We start from the raw sequence: 14,531 nt of genomic DNA, 5'->3' as shown, positions 1-14,531 counted from the left end.
ATAGAAACCATTTGTTTTTCTTTTTGGGCATGTACACGTACATACTCCGTAATAAGTAGATTATACGGTGACCTGTGCACGCGCTAGGATCTGCCCGGGTAGTGACTCCGTGGCCCACGCTCGTAGATTATACCTATTTGGGTGTCTCTAGCTCGTGGAACTGTACAGCTGCAGACTGAGGCTGTAAAGCTGAGATAGGAACCCGGCCTTTCGTCGGCTGATCAATTGTTTCATCTCGATTTTCTTTTGCGATCGTCGCTGGTCCTACTTTGAGCTGCCTGATCGAGTAAGACGGTAAGCCACGAGGTCTCCCCATTCATCTTTTCTCCTGCCTCTTCACTTCTACTTCTCCCACCTCCCATCCCGATCTTCAACATCCTTCTTTTCATTACAATTCTTTAACACTGCGTTTTCTGGGGGGGTTTATTTTGTTGTCGAGAATTGTCCTTTAGTTTGCTGGTTCATCGCCATGGCCACTCTCTCTTCACTCCGTCATCTCATCCAAACACATCCACTCATCGACAACCATGCTCACAACCTCCTCTCTCAGTCAGCGGCCTGCAAATATGCCAAATATCCCTTTGAGCAGATCATATCTGAGGCGCAAGGAGTTGCTCTAGCAAACGCCCCTTCAACGCTATCCTTTCACCGCGCGGCCAGCCAGCTCGCTACCCTATACCAAAGCTCGTCATCCGACTGGGACAGCGTCCGCGCTGCTCGAGACCAGTCAGTCCAGCGTGACTATGAGGGTCTAATTCGCAAATGCTTGGAGGGAACACAAGTACTTCTTCTTGACGATCTTTTAACGGAAAATGACGTTGAACTTTTTGACTGGCATGATCGCTTCACCGCATCAGCCACTAAGCGCATTGTCCGTATCGAAGCTCTGGCCGCCAGTGTCCTGTCACAGATTGTCCACGGAGGGCCCGTTCCCCAGGATTCTTCTGACCTCTCAGCTTTCCAAACCCTTTGGGAGTCGTTCTCGCGGAACTTCAGCGCTCTGGTCTCCGATGCCATTGCCGACCCCGCTGTGGTGGGGTTCAAGTCGGTGATATGTTACCGCACTGGGTTAGATGTCCAGCCAACCGATGACCGTGATACAGAACGATTAATCCGGTCCTTTGCTCGTACAATCTCGCAAGCGGCCGTCTCCACCCCCCGGGTAGAGGATAAGCCACTGAACGACTGGCTGGTGCGCCAAACACTCAATTTACTTAAGGCAGCCAAGGTTACTCAACCAAACAAACCCTTGCAGCTGCATACTGGTTTGGGAGATAACGACATCAATCTGCTGAAATCCAACCCTGCTCATCTGCAATCTCTTATTGCGCAATACCCTGAAGTCGACTTTGTTTTGCTGCATTCATCTTACCCATATACACGCGAGGCTGGATATCTGGCCTGCGTCTACCCTAATGTTTATTTGGATCTCGGGGAGGTCTTTCCCATGGTCAGCCGGGACGCGCAGGAATCGATCTTGAGAGAGAGTCTAGAAATTGTCCCCAGCACTCGGTTGTTATGGAGTACCGATGGGCATTTTTTCCCAGAAACATTTTGGCTGGCCAATAGACAGTTCCGAGATGCGCTGGAAAAGGTCCGGCCCCTGCATTCTGCTGATGAAAGTACTCTGACTAATCTGGAATAGGTTTTCGTGGACTATGTCCAGAATGGTGATTATACCATTGAGCAAGCCATGCAGGCCGCAGCAGATATCCTTTTCCACAATTCAAACCGGCTTTATGAGTTAAATGAACAACCGCCATCTGCCGCTTTATCGTCTGGGCACCAGACGGTCTCCCGTATCTCGTCAACTGATCTGCTTGAGAAGTTCATTCGAAGCAACCCAGGCGTCAAATATGTCTGGACGCAATTCATTGACTACACTGCCACAGTTAGAGTCCGCATGTTCCCAGTAATGGAGTTCGCCAAGATCGTCCGCAAGCAACGCCGGCTCGGTATTAGTATGGCCACCTTCTGGATGTTGCAAGACGATGAAGTTGTTGGCGGCTCGACTACGGGCCAATTCTACCTTATACCAGACCTATCCACACTCAGCCCAAATGTTGGAATCGACTCCAAGAGTGCCACCGTGATGACCTGGTGGAAGAGCGAACAAGGCGAGTCCTTGGAGGAATGTCCGCGCACGAATTTGCTCAACATAAACAACAAACTCAAAGACGAGTTTGGTATTCAAGCTACCTGCGGCTTTGAGATTGAAGTCGTTTTCTTGAAGCCAACCACCGACCCATCAACAGGAGAGGAAGACTGGGCTCCTTCTGTGACCAACCATTCCTGGTCTCAAATGACTCGCGAGACGCGCCGCATGCTCCCCCTACTCGAAGAAATCGCCGAAACGCTCGCCTCCATCGGCATCCATCTTCAACAATTCCATGCCGAGTCCGCCCCTGGCCAATTCGAATTCATCCTCCCACCTGACAATCCCGTCGCTGCAGTCGACACCCTCATCAAATCCCGACAAGTCATAGCCAACATTGTCGAGAAACACGGCCTCCGCGCAACACTCTATCCACGGCCTTATCCATCCGCCGCCGGCACGGCGTCCCACGCGCACGTTTCCATCTCCCCTTCAACAAAAGAAGAATCATTCCTGGCCGGTGTGCTTCAGCACTACCCCGCCGTACTGGCATTCACCCTTTCCGGCGACGCAAGCTACGACCGCGTTAAGTCGGGTATTTGGGCCGGAAGCGAATGGGTCACCTGGGGCACCCAGAACCGTGAGGCGCCTATTCGCAAGATCTCACCAGGCCATTGGGAAATCAAGTCTCTTGACGGCTTGGCAAACATGTATTTGGCCATGGCTGCTTTCCTGGCTGCGGGATATACGGGAGTAAAAGAAAATCTCCCGCTCACTATCAAGGATTGTCCATGTCAGTTTATTGATCCCATTAACTCGTATAAATAGCTAACGTTGAACTTACAGATGACGCGGCATCGCTCCCAGAAAGCGAACGCGCCGCACTCGGCATAACTACGAAACTCCCCAACACCCTCGCTAAAAGTCTTGCCGCGTTAGAATCTGACGAGATTCTTAGGAGTCTTCTGGGCGAGAACCTGGTTGAAGACTACATCATCGTGAAACGAGCTGAGAGCAAGAAACTCAGTGCCATGGATGAAAAGGCGCGCAGGAAGTGGCTTGTGGAGAGGTATTGAGTCTAATCTTTCTCCTGAGCGTATTCACAATATTTCCACGGCCTTTATGAATAAGATAATATGATGAACACTATAAACTTGACTATGCTAGCACTTCATGAGAGGATACCAATTTGATTGAAAGGAGCAATCTTACAAGCTCGAGCCTTGAAGCATATAAACAGTACCTGCTCACGTTTTGGATTCGTCTCCAGGCAGCAGGCTAGTACCGTGAGCCGTTCAAAGAGTGGAGACGGACAACCTAGTACTGCCCATCAATCGTTAGAGTACCTGTCTTGGTAATCAGGTACTCATTCACGGCAACTTCCTTTCCGCTCTCCTTTCCATAACCCGATTCCTTGATTCCTCCAAACGGCGACTCAGCCGCAGACGAGTTTCCTGTGTTCATGCCGATCATGCCCGCTTCCAAGTTCTCCAGCAGTCGCCACATACGGTCAATGTTCTTCGAGAACGCATAACTAGCCAGGCCCATGCTGGTGTCGTTCGCCAGCTTGACGGCTTCTTCCTCAGTCTCAAAGCGATAGAGAGCAGCGATCGGAGCAAAGGACTCCTCGCGCGACACCAACATGTCCTTGGTCATGTTTTTTAAGATTGTCGGCTCGAAGAAGTAACCCTGTGTTCCTTGGACACGGCTCCCGCCAAGAATCACGTCTGCGCCCAGCCGTCGCGCGTCTTCGACTTGGCTAATGGCCTTGTCGATACTGCGCGGGGTCGTGAGCGGTCCCAGAGTCGTGCCTTCTTTAGCACCATGGCCGATCACCAATTTGGCCGTGCGCTCCTTGAGCAGCTGCGCGAATTTGTCGTAGATTCCAGCCTGCACGTAAATCCGGTTTGCAGTAATACAAGCCTGACCAGCGTGGCGCCATTTGAGAGCCATCAGCTGGTCCAGCGCTTGGTCAAGGTCCGCGTCGTCAAACACAAGGAATGGACAATTTCCGCCCAGTTCCAATGTGACCTTCTTCAACCCGTGTGCACAGTGAGAGGCAATCAGCTTGCCAACCCGAGTTGAGCCAGTGAACGTAACCTTCTTCACGAGCGGGTGCTTGCACAGCGCTTCGCTTAGCGGCGGCGTGTTTTCCAGATCCGTCGTAAGCACATTGAACACTCCGGCGGGGAAGCCTGCCTTCTCCGCTAGGTGCGCTAATACCAAGGCTGTGAGGGGAGTCTCGGGACTGGGCTTGACAATCATCGTGCAACCGGCAGCGAGAGCTGCACCGGCCTTCCGTAACACCATAGCAATAGGGAAATTCCACGGCACAAGGGCAGCAGCGACACCGATCGGTTGCTTGACAGTGAAGACGCGCCGGTTAGGCGCGGCAGGCACGGCGATTGACCCTTGTATACGTTCTGCCTCACCCGCAAACCACCAGGTGAAACCGGTCGCGTAGTCGATCTCGCCATAGGATTCGGCGATTGGCTTGCCTGTTTCATGGGTGAGGATCTTCGCCAGGTCGGATCTGGCCTCACGGATGAGCGAGTCCCATTTCAACAGCCACTGGGCACGTTGGCGGGGGTTGACCTTCTTAAACTTCTCAAAGGCGTCGTGCGCGATCTGGACGGCGGAATCGACGTCTTCAGCAGAGTTTGTAGGGCAACTTGCCCAGGGGAGATCGGTACCAGGGTCTAACCCGCATTAATCACGAAAATGAGCATGAAACTGTGGTTCTTCAGCTTACCGACGACTTCGAATCGCGCACCGCTTTTTGCTGTAACCCAAGCGTTCCCGACGTAGGAATCAAAGTGGAGCAAGTCAGGGTTGTCCAGCTAATACGGAGCAATCAGTACCAGTAGATGGCTGGTTCGGAATGACGTACCTCGAAAGGAAGCTTATATTGCTGAGCCATATTTAGCCACTCTTACTGGATGGAATTATTCGAAGGGAGATGGTAGAGACGAAGGAGATGGAGACGAGAAGAAGTGACGCAGGCAGGATAGTTATTGGGATTGACCCCGCAACCCCTCATCTTATCGGCACCTCGGTCTCCACGGTGAAGTGAGTAGCGATTGGAGACTCTCCAATTGATGGAGTAATGCGAAGATCAAAGTAGGAAGTAGTGCTAAAATGAAAGTGCTGGCTAATACATGTGCTAAAAGTAAACGGATGGCTCCGACTCTGCCAGAAGCTCTGCTCGTCCTTCTCTTGGGTGTCCTGTAGAAGGGCCCGCATCAACATGCCTGCTGTTGAGATTAACTGGACTGGTTGGCGCAGGGATACCCTTATCCCTCGTCGGCAGACCCCATTCAGAGAATGCATCGCGTGCGGCGGTTCCATACAACGGCGTCTTTTCCGCCCACCAGAGCTCCAAGTCGTCCGCATTGCGCAGCGGGAGCCGTGACCATTCGTTGACGGCAGCCGTTCGCGACGGGCCTGGTTGAGACGAGTTGGGAATGCTGAAGGACCGCGGCGAGGAGGTCCGCAAGTATGAATACGAACTATAAAGAGCGCGTTCTGTTGCTGCGAGCCGGCTTTCCAGGTGTGTTATATAGCCTTGCGGCAGGCCGCGTTTCCCGCTTTCAGGGTAAACGCATTTCGCAGGGTCAGAGCACTGCGAGCAGGCGGGTCTTGGTTGTTAGTATCTTGAATATATAGCAGGTACGATGTTCATACAATATTCGGTCGCACTAGAAGCGTCAGTATCAATCAAAAAAGAAGGAAATTTAGAAGAAAGGGAAAAAAAGAAAAAGAAAAAAAAATGGAAAAAATGGGGGGAAACGAGGGGGAAAAACAGGAAGATCTTGCAGCATACCTTGCACTTTTTCTGGCGACAGGGCTCGCATGCGATCGGATTTTGCTTGTCCGTCATTGACTCAAGATCTGATAGAGAACCAAAAAGCCAAGAAGATTGTTGCTGTCAAAGTCGAGATTGCGGAGAACTTGCAGGCAGACGATCAACCGGCCGGTTGGAAAATCCTCTAGTGCCGAGACAAATAGGTAAGGGAACACTGCCTCTTTATCTTCATTCCTTCAACCGCTGCCCCATGTCATCGAATCTCGCGCGCTCGCTCTCTCTTTTCCATGGACTCCATGGACTCTGGCACTTCTAGGCATGGCTCTCCCAGCAAACGCCAGAAGCTCACTCCCAGAGCTCATGAACTGGGGGTGATGCGGAAGTTTACTGACAATGGCTCTGAATCGGCGTCGTTCCTAGGCTCCTCGAGCGGAATCCACTTCATTCGTATCGTCTACAATGCCTTTGCCCGCCGGTCAGCGCATCTCAAGAAGCCGCAGCAGACTTCCAAAGACGCGCAAGTGCCCGGTGAAGACGACCAGCTACACCATCAGTACCCCGACCTCTGGTATCCGCATGAGTTGGACCTCCAGGCGAACGCGTCTCTACCCACATTCGAAGCTCTAGTCCAATGGACCAGACCGTATTTTGAGAACTGGCACGCCATTTTTCCGTTCCTCTCTGGGCCAACATTCCTCGTTATTCTAGAGCATCTCGGTCGCGATGGGTTCAGAGCGCTCTCGGTTGCAGATGGGATCCTTGTGCGGTCAATCGTCTCGATATCACTCATGGATCGCCGGCAAACCAAGCTTCGTGGTGCTCAGATCCCTATTCCAGCAGCGCTGGTCTTCCGCTCTGTTCACCAGGCTATGGAAAGTCTGTATACTCTGCTCTGCGCGCCACCTTCTATCCGTATCCTACAAGCAGCTTTTGGCGTTCAGCTGTTTCTGACGTCTCTTCTCCGGCTCAACGCAGCCTCTCGAATCGGTGGAACTATTATACGCACGGCATTTCACCTCGGGTTGCACCGGTGTCCTGTACGGTTCTCATTTAGTGGTCCTGAGATCGCCACTCGCCGGAGGTTATTCTGGTCTATATACTGTCTTGAGAGATACCTCTCGCAGGCCCTGGGAATACCACTTGGCATCAAAGACGACGATATTGACGTCTGCTATCCAAATGCTGAAATTCATAGTTCGGTAGATGAAGGTACCTCTACCCTTTCAGGTTAATGTATTACCAACAATAGGCGCTCAACTCCTCACTATCGCTTTCTTAGATCATAGACTTCGTCTGTTAGGTTACCTGGCAAAATTTGCGAGTCTCCGCGGACGTATTATTGAAGTACGGAATAAGTCGATCATTCATAGAGAAGACTCTATGGACGCGACCCAGGCTCTTCATGGTGAGCTAACGCACTGGTGGAACGAAGTCTACGACGATGTCTATCCCCTTGGGGTCGACGATGCCGACACTATAGTATCGAGTCCCATTGCGCCGTTCCACCGTACCCTCCTCATCGCTCTCCGTCACGAAGCCATCATTTCACTGAACCGTCCGCTGCTGGCAGCCGAAGCGGCTTCTCCGGAATATCGCACCGCTCTACAAATCTGCATCGAGTCCTCACGCTCCCTAATCACCACGCTACGACAGTTTCTCGCTGAATCTTCTGGCTCTTCCACACCACTTATATGGCCATCATTCACTTGGGCCGTGTGGATGAGCTGCCTGATCCTAATCTACGCCGCATGGGAAGGCGAGTTTCCCGCTTCCTCGGCATCTAGGTACCACCCCAAGTATCCCTTTCGAGATCGTCCGAGAATCTAATAGTAGAGGGAAGATATGCCAGAAGTGGTCTCGCCATCCTCAAGCATCTTTCGCAGCGTGGCAACACTTGGGCACAAACTTGCATCGAAGCCATCCGTGACCTTGACTCCGCCCTTACGACTCCAGAACAACAGACACCCGCAAATCCGAGAACTACCGAAACCAGCCAAGACGACAGAGGCAAGAATCCCAACGCCTCCGCCGATACCGTTGTTTCCGGCATCCATCTCGATCATCACCTCCAACAGGCGCCCTCCTCAACACCCGGAGAAGGACACCTTTCAACGCCTACCCCACATGCCGCAGCAAGCCACCAATGGAACGACCCCTCCATGATATTTGGAAATCAAGCAATCAATAATCTTGCTGCGGCTTCAGGGCTCGTGTTAGGGACGGGATTACCAGACTTATCCAATGGTGGTGAAGGTGGTGAAGAGGGATTTGGAATAGGCGATTTGTGGAGTTTGGCAGACGGGCCATGGTTGATACACGAGAGTCATGACCTTGCAGAGAATGTTCAAAACAATGCTGACTTCACGCTATAATCTTGCGCGCTAAGTTAAAAAAAACCCCAATCATGGGTTTTGGGTTGTTGCGATCATGGAGTGGATCGGACAAAGACACGTCCGCTGGGGTTGAATCCGGAGATATCTTGTCCGGTGCGGGGGGGAGGGGCGAGTCGGATGAGGAAAAATAAGGGTATTTAAACGCTCCATTTCCACTTCCTAGACCGAAGTCAGATCTACCGCATATTTCATTGAAAAAGGGAAGAAAGACGAGATGGCCAAGACATATCGTATTGCTACTATTCCTGCCGACGGAATCGGTCCGGAGGTGATTGACGCTGGTGTTATTGTCCTCAAGGCCCTGGCAGACAAACTCCAATCATTCTCCCTCGACTTCACACACCTTGACTGGAGCTCCGAGACCTTCAAGGCGACCGGCAAGTATATTCCCGACGGCGGACTGGAAGTGCTGAAAAAGAACGATGCTATTTTATTTGGAGCTGTTGGTGCGCCAGGTAAACAAACCCCGCAATACACGTTATTCACTATAGGAAAGAAATGAAGTACAGTACTAACAAGTGGATGTAGACGTCCCCGATCATATCTCCCTCTGGGGTCTCCGACTCGCCATCTGCCAGCCCTTTCAACAATACGCCAACGTTCGGCCCACCCGCGTCCTCCGCGGTACACAGTCTCCGCTGCGCAAGTGCAACACCGGAGACCTTGACTGGGTGATTGTGCGTGAGAATAGTGAGGGCGAGTACGCTGGCCAAGGTGGTCGCTCACACCGCGGACACCCGTGGGAGGTTGCGACAGAGGTGGCCATTTTCTCGCGCCAGGGTGTAGAGCGCATCATGCGCTTCGCGTTTGAGACTGCGGCCAAGAGGCCAAGGAAGCTGTTGACCGTTGTGACGAAGAGCAATGCCCAGCGGAACGGCATGGTGCTGTGGGATGAGGTTGCGAACATTGTTGCCAAGGACTTCCCTGAAGTCACCATGGACAAGATGCTTGTTGATGCGATGACCACGCGGATGGTGCTTAAGCCTGAGAGTTTGGATACCATTGTTGCTAGCAACCTGGTACGTTGTTTTTCTTCCAATTCTTCAATCGCGTCAACAAAGTACTGATCTTGTGCTATAGCATGCCGACATCCTTTCTGATCTCGCCGCTGCCCTTGCGGGTTCTATTGGCATCGCACCCACGTCGAACCTCGACCCAACCCGTCAGAACCCTTCCATGTTCGAGCCCATCCACGGATCCGCCTTCGACATCACGGGCAAGGGCATTGCTAACCCCGTCGCTACATTCTGGACTGCAGCCGAGATGCTGGAGTGGCTCGGCGAGAAAGACGCCGCCGACAAGCTGATGCAGTGTGTTGAAAGTGTCTGCGAATCTGGTATCCTGACCGCGGATCTAGGCGGCACGGCCACCACGAAAGAAGTGACCTCCGCTGTTGTCGAGGAGATCAACCGTCTGAATTAGGTTCTTACTTAATACAATACCTTCAAAATCGTGTAAGTTATGTTGAAAAATGGATAAAATAGAATGCACGACGTCATGAGCCGATTTTCATTGTGTCGATCATTTCCACCGCGACAGTGGCCGGTCGCTTTTTATTATCCCGTTCCCTCTGTCGAAACGCCCACTCTTCTATTTCCTGATGCGATTCAGTTCCCTGCTTCTCTCGTCCGCGCTCGGGACATTCGTCCACTGAGACGCATCGGAAGAGGCGTCCGGCCAACTCAATGATCCCTAGAGTAAGGGGGACGAGAAGCAGGAGCCCGAGCGCAAAGAGGGCATTCGAGTACCGTGCTATCAGATGGTATGGTGCTTGCTCGATCCGCAGCGCGTGGATGTAGCTAGGATTAGAAGTTGTGGCAGTTGCCTGGGTCCTTTCCTTGTTTGCGGGAATAATCGTGCCATGGTTGATTTTCAGGCTGGGACGTTTGTACTCTGCGACTGTCGTTTTGGTCCCGAAAAGACGTTGTTGATGTTGTTGTATAAACTCAACCGAGCTGGCGTCGTGATTCTTGTTGGTGTTGGGGATGGTAAGAGCGAGAACGAGCGGAACAAAGGTCAACACGATGAAGCACTTCATGCTGTTGAAGCCGACGGCCGCAGAAAACTGAACTGAGGTGGACTTGTAGACGATTAAGAAAGACCTAGAATTCCCTGCATGAGGCTAAGCTTCTCTTTATAGTGATTATGCGCGTTATCTTGGTAGCTTACCTTGGCTGGTCGCTGTTGACGGCTCAGAGAGACCCCAACAGCCCCGTGGCGCTTAGAGCACGCGGATTGGCTGCCGCCAGAGCAACTATAAAAATGAGGGACGAGAACCAATTTATCCCTGATACATGCGGCTGGGCTCTCAACTAGTAGACTGAAAATGACTCGTGAACGAGAATATTGATTGGTCACCATAGGTACAGCAGTTCATCTTAATTAGAAACCAAGAAATCAACACCGAGTGCGCGCAGGGGTCGCAGTTCCACCGGCGCGCTGGGCAACACCCTCCTGCATCGCCTTCAGATGCTCAAAGTTATATGTATCTTCTCCCAAGCTCCAGGCCATCACGCCTCCCAGCTTCTCCACATCGACGATCTCTGTGAACTTGCGAGTCATCAGTGTCGGTGTGTCCCAGGTCCAGAACAAGTGGTTCTGCGTGTCCATGTAGTACTGTCCGCCCCCTTCCTCGTCAGTCTGGCCCTCAGCGCGAGCGCGTCGCCACGAGTCCTGTATCGGCACGCCTTTGCATTCGCCAAAGTTAGAGTCACAGGCTGCCAGGCAAAAATCGTCGCCCGTTCCACTGCTATCATTAGTTGACCTCTTTCTTGCTTGTCCAGACCAGACTTACCAGTTGCCGTAGATACTGCAGCATGTACCAGCGGGACATCGGGTTCCCTTCGCCAGCCCGCAAGTCATGTCGGTTGACACCTTCAGATCGGAGGGCTGCGCGGCCATGTTCTGCGGCTCGAATGTCATAGCTCCCGACTTGCCATTGTCGCTTCCATCGGCCGCCTCCATGGCCACCGTCGGACATCCAATAGGGTAAGTACCGCAGTCTACGTCGGATTGGGTGGTGAACCATTTCGCATAGTACGCAAAGCCAAGGTTGATCTTTTCCGGCGGTGCACCGATCTCGAGATATGCTTTGATGGTGTCGTGCGAATCCGCGATGCCGGTGTGGTGCTTGGTCTCGTTGTTGCGCCGGTTCATCAGGTCATAGGACATGATATTGATCATATCCACAGACGGCCAGATCTTAGGACCTTGCTCTGTCGTGTACGCAATCATGTCCTCGCGTTTGCCGGGTGTCGCAATAGAGATGATCTTCTTGTCACCGACAGCCGTCCTTAAAGCCTGAAGGAGCAACGGGAACGTCTCGATCTCATCAACCTTCTGATCGTTTGGCACTTTCTTGTAGTCTTCGCCGTTTCCGCCGGGGTACTCCCAATCGATATCCACGCCATCAAAACCAGTACTCTCCAGCATGGCCGCCACGTTCTTCGCGTACCGTTCCCGAGAAGCCTCGTCCTTTGCGCCCGCAGAGAAACCTGCAGAATCACCCCATCCGCCGATCGCAATCATGACCTTTGTATCGGGTGAGAAGCGGTTGCGGAAAGTTGAGACCGGCTCAAAAGGCTGGAATGCCGCAGGCGCGTCACCGGTGAAATCCGTAGATTTGGCGAATCCCATAATGGCATGCGTGATCCCCTGTGTCTGATCGCTGCCCGGTAGACCGTTGACGTGCCATCTGTCTCCATTAGCTCTTGTCACTCGCTCTTGCTAGGTTGAGGGTAGAAGCAAAACTAACTCGTCAATATACATTGCAAAGCGGAGACCCGCAACGCACTGGAGGGCCGCCAGGGCCAAAGCAGCGTGTTTAAGGATCATGATAATCAAGTTATATCGTAATTTGAAAGAAAGTAAAGAATAAAACAGAGAAGATTGACAAGAACAAGATATTTAAATCTTCTCGTACTGCAGACTGGCCCAGCTCAAAGGGGCCTTCAAGGACTGAAAGATTGCTTCAGTTGCAGACAATGACGCAGGAGCACAAATAAGTAACACGGAGCCAAATACAAGTCACAAGATTTTTGACTTGTTTGTCTTGTCTTACTTTATTCATCATCATTAAAGAGAAGTGGTATGCTGATACATTCCTGGGGTCTATGTTGTGGGAGGAAAAGAAAACATGGATTCTGGGATTCATGTCTGGCATGCCGGACAAAGACACATTCCACCAACGGCATGCTCCTGAAGGCTACGGAGTACAGGCTAAACATTCTCTTGGGTCTGTGGTAGAAGCCTAGAACAATAAGTTATGCCCTTGTCGAGCCTCCTTAGCAATGTAAAGATGTAGGCCCAGAGTAGCGAAACCCTATTTCAGGATGCTGGAACAGCTCAGCAGGCTTCAGTCGTCAACTACAGAAGACAACGTAGAGTAAGGCGTTGATAGTAATAATATCTATTGCAAGAGTAATAATGACAAAGTAAGGGGTATCTCTAATGCTGCTCATTAATCCCAATGCCGTCTTATAATCGGCCGAGCAGGGTCCCATGGCCCTGAGACAACATTTTTATACTTTTGAAGGCTAATAAGCCACCAACTACACCCGCCCATTGCCAGTGCTGTTAGGATGCTTCCCAAGATAGACCCTATTATCGCACCCATCCACCCACCCCGCAATGTGATGCCCACTGCTCCACCGGCGAGCATAACCAGTGTCAGGGTAAGAAATATGTGTCCTGTCCACGAAATATGACGTAATTGCCGCCGAAAGATAGGGAAGAGCCCAAACACCTCGATGGAGAACAGCATCAAGCTGAAAACGTGGGTTGTGGACGGAAGGCGAGACGCGAGCACTGTGGACGCCATGACGGCCGCGTTTGTGGACAAGGATGCAGGAAACTTGGTGGCGCCAGCGCCCTCTCCGCTCCCGTAGTCAAAGGAGAATATGTTCATGATTAGTAGCCAGCAGCTCAACGCCCAGATAGAGTCGCTGGCGGTCGATTTTGTGAGGGACTTTAGGATGGGACTCAGTCCGAGAAGCGAGAAGTATATGAGGAAAGCCGACTTCACTGTAGACAGCCTCTGCCGATTCCGAGAAAGGAAGGACTGGGGTTGCCAGCTCTGAGGCTGCGCGGCGGCGCCTCCCGTACAGCCAGTGGAGGGTGAGCCCGGGTCCTGCGCGGTGAGGGAGTCGACGCTGAGCCCGGTACTCTGGCGTCTGAGAGGGCCCGGCTCGTTTTGCGCCATGCTCAAGCCAAGACCATGGACTTGATTTTCCTTCTGTCCATTCGCCCTCTGGTTCGTAGAATGAACAAAGCTTGCTGCTGAGCTTGAACTCGACCCGTCATCTCCCTCCATGGCATGCTCCGCAGCTCTTCCATTCTCTGCGTGTTCGGTAAACGCCCACCAGTCCCAGAGTATCCAGCCGACAGCAGTCCCAACGCTTCCCCAGCACACGACCGAGACAGGGCTTACCCGGCCCTGGACGATACCCACGAAACAGCAGACGAAAATAGCCACCGAACAGACATGTTGTACGATAACGGTCGAGTCGGCCACCAACGGCCAAAAGTCATACGGACGCACTCGAGGATTTCGCTGTAAATGGTCAAGAAACGTCTCCGTATCGGTGTAGTTGTCCGGATCTGTTCCTCTATCAGCATGAGCGGCGGCATGACAGACGCCAATTCATATTATGCGTACATGACTGTTTAACCCAAAGCAATTTTTTCCAAGCACCCTTTCGCTTCTTACGGGCACCTGTTCGCGGTTTTCGGTTCTCTTTTCGAGTGACAGCCCCGGGGACTGCTGGCGGCGGTCGCAAGGCTGCAACGGACGCGGCAGTAGCAGCGGCAGCAGTCCCGCTCAGGGAACGGATTGGATCTTCATAATTGGAGCTACCCGGTCGGTTTCGAAGAAGAGAAGGTGCGTAGTAAGCGTCTTCAGGAGCGAGTCGAGTAGGATCAGGGAGAGCGCGTTGTTCTGCCGCCGGAGGCTTCAGCCCCCCTGTTCGGTTGGGATGGGTTTCGACTGGGACTGGAGGAGGAACGGGTGGCGGATGCGAGTCAGGCAAAGAAGGCATCGGGTCAGCCTAGTCGTTATGCTAGAAGCATGGCGGTTGTGGTTGAGTGGAATAATAAAAGCAGCTTGTAAACTCAGAGCATGGAGGTCAGGGCCGAAATAAACTAATTTGTCCATGCGCCAGAGCTGGTCTAGTGCCTTCCATTTTTGGAATGGTGTTAATTGCTTAACTCCTTACTACTGTACGTTATCTTATAAGACATC

General features: G+C 52.2%; 7 protein-coding genes across 7 annotated transcripts, besides 2 other annotated features; 3 read left to right on the top strand and 4 right to left on the bottom strand.

The window, feature by feature from the left end:
- Positions 1–10,434: part of a sequence feature (contig 1.81 1629..156263(-1)) that runs on past the window's edge.
- On the top strand, positions 470–3,171 carry fluG (extracellular developmental signal biosynthesis protein FluG; the record flags this gene model as incomplete). The annotated part of the gene is made up of 3 exons (XM_657331.1): positions 470–1,594; positions 1,646–2,888; positions 2,942–3,171. The coding sequence occupies 3 exons, from the start codon at positions 470–472 to the stop codon at positions 3,169–3,171; spliced, it is 2,598 nt and encodes an 865-aa protein (XP_662423.1).
- ANIA_04820 (NAD-dependent succinate-semialdehyde dehydrogenase) lies at positions 3,413–5,039 on the bottom strand (the record flags this gene model as incomplete). Its single annotated transcript, XM_657332.2, has 3 exons — positions 4,986–5,039; positions 4,848–4,935; positions 3,413–4,794 (listed from the first exon to the last, which is right to left on the bottom strand). The coding sequence occupies exons 1-3, from the start codon at positions 5,013–5,015 to the stop codon at positions 3,413–3,415; spliced, it is 1,500 nt and encodes a 499-aa protein (XP_662424.1). The 5' UTR covers positions 5,016–5,039.
- On the bottom strand, positions 5,075–5,985 carry ANIA_10597 (Zn(II)2Cys6 transcription factor domain-containing protein). Its single transcript, XM_050611612.1, has 3 exons — positions 5,919–5,985; positions 5,780–5,793; positions 5,075–5,733 (listed from the first exon to the last, which is right to left on the bottom strand). The coding sequence occupies exons 1-3, from the start codon at positions 5,973–5,975 to the stop codon at positions 5,259–5,261; spliced, it is 546 nt and encodes a 181-aa protein (XP_050467623.1). The 5' UTR covers positions 5,976–5,985; the 3' UTR covers positions 5,075–5,258.
- ANIA_04821 (CeGAL family transcription factor) lies at positions 6,197–8,272 on the top strand (the record flags this gene model as incomplete). Its single annotated transcript, XM_657333.1, has 3 exons — positions 6,197–7,109; positions 7,150–7,684; positions 7,750–8,272. 3 exons carry the CDS (start codon positions 6,197–6,199, stop codon positions 8,270–8,272), a joined length of 1,971 nt encoding a protein of 656 aa, XP_662425.1.
- Positions 8,508–9,715, top strand: ANIA_04822 (putative tartrate dehydrogenase; the record flags this gene model as incomplete). The annotated part of the gene is made up of 3 exons (XM_657334.1): positions 8,508–8,748; positions 8,822–9,312; positions 9,374–9,715. 3 exons carry the CDS (start codon positions 8,508–8,510, stop codon positions 9,713–9,715), a joined length of 1,074 nt encoding a protein of 357 aa, XP_662426.1.
- ANIA_11233 (uncharacterized protein) lies at positions 9,789–12,127 on the bottom strand (the record flags this gene model as incomplete). The annotated part of the gene is made up of 5 exons (XM_050611611.1): positions 9,789–10,415; positions 10,463–10,547; positions 10,698–11,039; positions 11,088–11,987; positions 12,048–12,127. The coding sequence occupies 5 exons, from the start codon at positions 12,125–12,127 to the stop codon at positions 9,789–9,791; spliced, it is 2,034 nt and encodes a 677-aa protein (XP_050467622.1).
- Positions 10,435–14,531: part of a sequence feature (contig 1.183 1..9905(1)) that runs on past the window's edge.
- pigc (phosphatidylinositol N-acetylglucosaminyltransferase) lies at positions 12,742–14,328 on the bottom strand (the record flags this gene model as incomplete). Its single annotated transcript, XM_050611610.1, has 2 exons — positions 12,742–13,891; positions 13,950–14,328. 2 exons carry the CDS (start codon positions 14,326–14,328, stop codon positions 12,753–12,755), a joined length of 1,518 nt encoding a protein of 505 aa, XP_050467621.1. The 3' UTR covers positions 12,742–12,752.

This window comes from Aspergillus nidulans, chromosome III (genome assembly GCF_000011425.1).
Source record: "Aspergillus nidulans FGSC A4 chromosome III".
Taxonomy (NCBI): Eukaryota; Fungi; Ascomycota; class Eurotiomycetes; order Eurotiales; family Aspergillaceae; genus Aspergillus; species Aspergillus nidulans.
Note: the sequence above shows the minus strand (reverse complement) of the source record. Positions and strands in the feature narration are given on the sequence as shown.